The sequence below is a fragment of the Crocodylus porosus genome, unplaced genomic scaffold, assembly GCF_001723895.1.
Source record: "Crocodylus porosus isolate Cpor-Errol unplaced genomic scaffold, CroPor_comp1, whole genome shotgun sequence".
Taxonomy (NCBI): domain Eukaryota; kingdom Metazoa; phylum Chordata; order Crocodylia; family Crocodylidae; genus Crocodylus; species Crocodylus porosus.
Genome location: NW_017728940.1, coordinates 3,170,117 through 3,174,603, shown reverse-complemented (window position 1 = coordinate 3,174,603; position 4,487 = coordinate 3,170,117). Strand labels below are relative to the sequence as shown.

The 4,487-nt window shown below is 63.5% G+C and overlaps 1 protein-coding gene across 1 annotated transcript; it reads right to left on the bottom strand.

The window, feature by feature from the left end:
* Positions 1 to 61: 61 nt before the first annotated feature.
* Positions 62 to 4,478, bottom strand: SLC30A2 (solute carrier family 30 member 2; the record flags this gene model as incomplete). The annotated part of the gene is made up of 6 exons (XM_019547867.1): positions 62 to 387; positions 687 to 821; positions 931 to 1,036; positions 1,696 to 1,873; positions 2,418 to 2,571; positions 4,283 to 4,478. Coding segments are annotated over 6 exons (915 nt in total), but the record flags the coding sequence as incomplete, so codon positions are not given.
* Between the last annotated feature and the right edge of the window lie 9 nt (positions 4,479 to 4,487).

Genomic DNA, 4,487 nt, shown 5'->3' with positions numbered 1-4,487 from the left:
CTACCAGGTGGAGAAGTTTTATTTGCTTTATTTCCAGAACATTAAAAGTGACAGCATCCACTAGGGACAGGGGGAGGTGAAAAACGACCCGGAGGCAGCAGGGCCAGGGAACACCCCCTACCCAGGCTGCCAAGCTGATGCCAAGCGGGCTCCAGGCCAGCATCCGCGCCGAGGGCATCGAGTCCCAGCTGAAGCGCCTCACGGTCACCGCCGGCCCGGGGCAGCCCAGGGGCAGGAGCCCTCAGTCGAAGGGGCTCTGGCACTGCTGGCAGTCCCGCATGTCCTCCGAGTAGCTCTCGATCTGGATGGTGGTGGTGTGGAAGTGGAACTCGCGCTGCAGGCGGGCGCTGGCCTCCTTCAGCACAGCCTGAGCCTCCGCGGTCTCGTCTGGGGGGCGCGGGCCCGGGGGGAGAGGTCACAGGAGGGGCCAAAGCCTCGCTTCTGCTCTGACGACTCTCCGAGAGACGCCGGAGGCAGGAATCGCAGGGCCACGTTGTGACAAGTGCCCGCCTTGGTCCGTCCTGTGGGTTTCCCACAGTCGTCCCCCAACCCTCCCAGCAGCAGTTTGGAGGGAGCACAGGGGCTGCAAAGCACCTCAGCCTTGATCTGGCCGCTCAATGCCAACAGGTCCGACCAAGGTCAAGGCCGACGCTCCCACTGGGAGCCCGCGGGGCAGATGTACTCACTGATGGCGATGTGGACGGACAGCACGGGGTGAGACACGGTCAGGGCCCAGATGTGGAGGCTGTGCAGGGCTTTGACACCATCGATGGACAGCAGGATCTCCTTCACGCTGTTGAAGTCCACCCCCTTCGGCGTCCCTGGAAGGGGGCAAGGGAGTCGGTGTCCCCAGCCCAGCTGGGAAGGGAGGGCGGTGTCGCACGGACCCCGGGCAGAAGCCCCTTCTCCCAGCGGGGCTGGGTACCTCACCTTCCATCAGCACCAGCACCACGTCTCGGAGGATAGTCAGCGTTGTGCCCAGGACCAGGAAGGAGAACAGGAAGGTGCAAACAGGGTCCATGAACTTGTACTCCGGCTGCCAGGGCGGGGAGGGGAGCGGTCACCGCAATTCCCGGTTCCCAAAAAATAACCCGCACGGCCAAGACCTGCACCCGGCAGCCGCGTGGCACAGACCCCTGCAGCTACCCTGGGCCTGCCCAGAGCCGAGTTACTGAGCACGGCTCCACAGGAGAAGCCGTTTGGGCCCAGGACGTCAGCGAGAGCGGCAGTGCAAGCTGCGCAGGGCCCCCGCTGGGCTGGGAGACCTCCCAGGATATCTCTAGTGCCCTTGAGGAAGGGTCAATGCCCTGGCCCAGGGGAGCAATCTGTGATGAGAAGCAAAGCCAAAACTCCCATGGGCTTTCATCTCTCAGGATCCTGGAGCCAGGTTTCAACGGGCAGAGCGACATGCCTGCGCTTCTCTGAAATTTCCACTCCCCGCAGAGCTCCCCTCTGTGTCCCGGCTGCCTGTGCGGTGCTGGGCACCAGTGGGGCGGTTAAATGACTTGCCTATGGATGCAGGGAGTCAGTAGCAGGGCAGGGATGAAGGCACAGAGCTCCTGGCACTCGATCCTGTACTCAGGCCAGATTCCCCCCCTTCCCAGGACAGCGACCATCACAGTGCAACAAAGGGCTGGCGCTTTGTGCTGTGCCCAGAGGGGACCCCCAGCTCCCCCCCACGCCTCTGCATTGCACCTTGAAGTAGATGACGTAGGCCGCGACCAGGACCCCGATGCTCTGCAGCAGGTCCCCGACCACGTGGATGAAGGCGGCGCGGACACTGGGGTTGGGCTGTGCGTCAGGGCCGTGGGGACCGGGTTCGCGGCCGTGGTGACTGTGGCCGTGCCCAGTCTGGTGGAGGGCAACACCCATCCTACGGGGGAGACGGCGGTGTAAGGGCATCGAGGGAGCTGCCTCTGCCTCTCCCCTTGCCTGAAGCCCATGGAAACGGGCCCTGCTTGCCATTGCAGCCTGCAGCATTGAGCACGGCTGGCCTGGCCTGCTCCAAACACACCATCCGCGCAGCCGTAACCCCAGAGGCAGGGGCCTGTGTCTCACCCCCAAGACCCTCCTCATCCAGCTGGGGCTCAAGGAGTGGGGATGGGGCAATCCTCACCTCTGCAGGGCGCATGTCAAGAGGCTGTGGCATGGGGAGGTGGGTCCGAGAGGTGCCCAGAGCTGCATTCATGAGCAAAATCCCTCCTGGCATCTGACTGACCAGGACCTGACCCTGGAAACCCACGGGGATGCCCCAGCTTCCAGCCCTGGAAGACCTCCCAGTCCCTGGATTAATTATCCCTAGGGGTGGCCAAGACTTACCAGCCGGCTGGGGCATTCCCATAGGAGGGAATTAGCTTTTGCAATTAGCCAGCGACTCCCACCCATTCTCTCCAAGCCCACCCCCCAGAGCCACGCACATGATATTCACGGCCACGGCGCAGGCCGAAGTGATGAGCATGGCCTCCCCTTGGATCTCGTACTCGCTGGAGAGCAGCCGCTCCACGGCCAGGTAGACCAAGACACCAGTCACCACCCAGATGGACAGCACCGAGAGCAGGGCCCCCAGGATCTCTGCGGAGCAAGGCCCCGGTTAGAGCGAATGCTTCACCTCTGAGCTCTCCCCATGCCCACAGCCTTTCCTGGACCTGGAGTGGGCACGGCAGCCTCCCTTTGTCTCCCAAAGCAGCTCCCCCCATTGGGCTCCAGCGCCCCCGCTACGGCTGCACTGTGAAGCCGGCAGCACTGGGGGAAAGCCTCTGCTTGCCATTTCTAGCTCCTTGATGGTCCGTACCAGCCCCTGGAACTACAGCTAAGGACGGGGACTTGGAGAGGCCCCTGCGCACAAAGCTTAACTTGCTCCTCCAGGGCCAGATGCTTTTCCAGCCCCGCTGCTTCCCCCCGCACCCTCTGGAGGAAGAGCGCAGCAGCTCCGAGACCCCAGGGCTAAAAGGCAGCAAGTCCGGCCCACCGGCACTGCACGAACCACAGCAACGCAGAAGGCAGGGCAGCGTGGCACCTTGCAGACTAACTCAGTGAGGACAGTCTAGGCCCTTTAGCATCAACGCCGCAACGCGGCTGCACACAGCAGTCGCACGTGACCGAGGGAGATGCAGCATGGTGTCCTTTCCCCCTTGCAAGACCTGCAGTGGCTCTGCAGCGATGCTTTCCTCTTAACAAGTCAGCCACCTCTACGAATCTCAGTATCTGTGGTCCACGCATTCAAAGGGGCCGCTGGCACTCCTGCCAGCACCGGAGAGGCTGTGCCAACCCAGGGACTCCTGCTGCACGGCTCACAGCAGGTCCTTGGAGCAGCAGAAAGCCGGGATGGCTAAAGAGGCATTTATTTACTGGCATCCCTGCATCTCCACTGGGCTCTGTGCTGTCTCGGCGCTCTTCGAAAGGCGGGCGATTTTTGCCCCCCTGCCCACTCCTACCTGGCACAGCTACACTGGCCAGGCTGCATAGCGTACACCCAGCCTCAGTGGTTTCAGGGACAACAGCCCAGCTTCTGGGCTCACGTTTGGCCTTCTGGATCCAGAGGCCAGGGCTGCAGCCACCGTACGGGGCTGACTAGTTAACTCAGTCCCAACCTGAACCATCGGTGGAGTAGCAAAGCCCACGGTTTGTGCCAGCAGAAACCAGGCTCAGACCCTGCGCTCGCACAAACACTTGTTACCAGTTAGGAGAGCAGGGCAGGGAGGGCAAGAGCCCAGACGGGAACTCGTGGGGGGGGCATTTAGAAAGCCCAAGGGCCGTGGAAGTGATAATGGACACCTGGGCCTCTAGGATTTCCAGAACAAAGGCCTGGAGATACAAGGGACCTCGTAGATCTGCAAGTCCGACCCCCGCCTGGGCAGGAGAAAACTGGGCTCAGGTGACTCCAGCCAGGTAGGCATCCAGCCTCCTCTAATCTAAAGCTCCTCTCCAACAACCCGTGGCCGGGGCTGAGGCCAGGCACAGGCCACTGCTGATTTCAGTAGGATCTGCTCACGTCCAGCCCCCGGTTTCAGGCACACCTCGCTGCCCGAGAGCTTCACGGGCTGTACGGCTAGACGGGGCACTCTGTCCCGTCTCCCAGCCCCGCGGCGCAAGGGAGGGCGTGCAGCTTTCACGCCCGGTCCAGCAAGGCACAGACGGGGAGGCCAGCCCAGCCAGGGGAGCCAGGGGAGCCCGGGGGCCGGCTCCACGGGCCTCAGACCTGGTCAGCGGCAGACGGGGAGGCAGCGGGGACGTGCCCACGTAGGCAGCTTGCCACCCTGCGGACCACCGCCGTCCCCGGTACCTGCTCGGTGCCAGCCGAAGTTCATGGTTTTGGTGGCCGGGCGCGACGCCACCCACAGGGAAAACAGGCTGATCATCATGCTGGCGAAGTCGGTCAGCAGGTGGGCCGCGTCCGTCATGACGGCCAGGCTGCGGGCCAGGTAGCCGCCTGCGGGGTGGAGAACGGGGGGCGCGTGCACGGGGTGCCCCCGGCCGCAAGCTCAGCG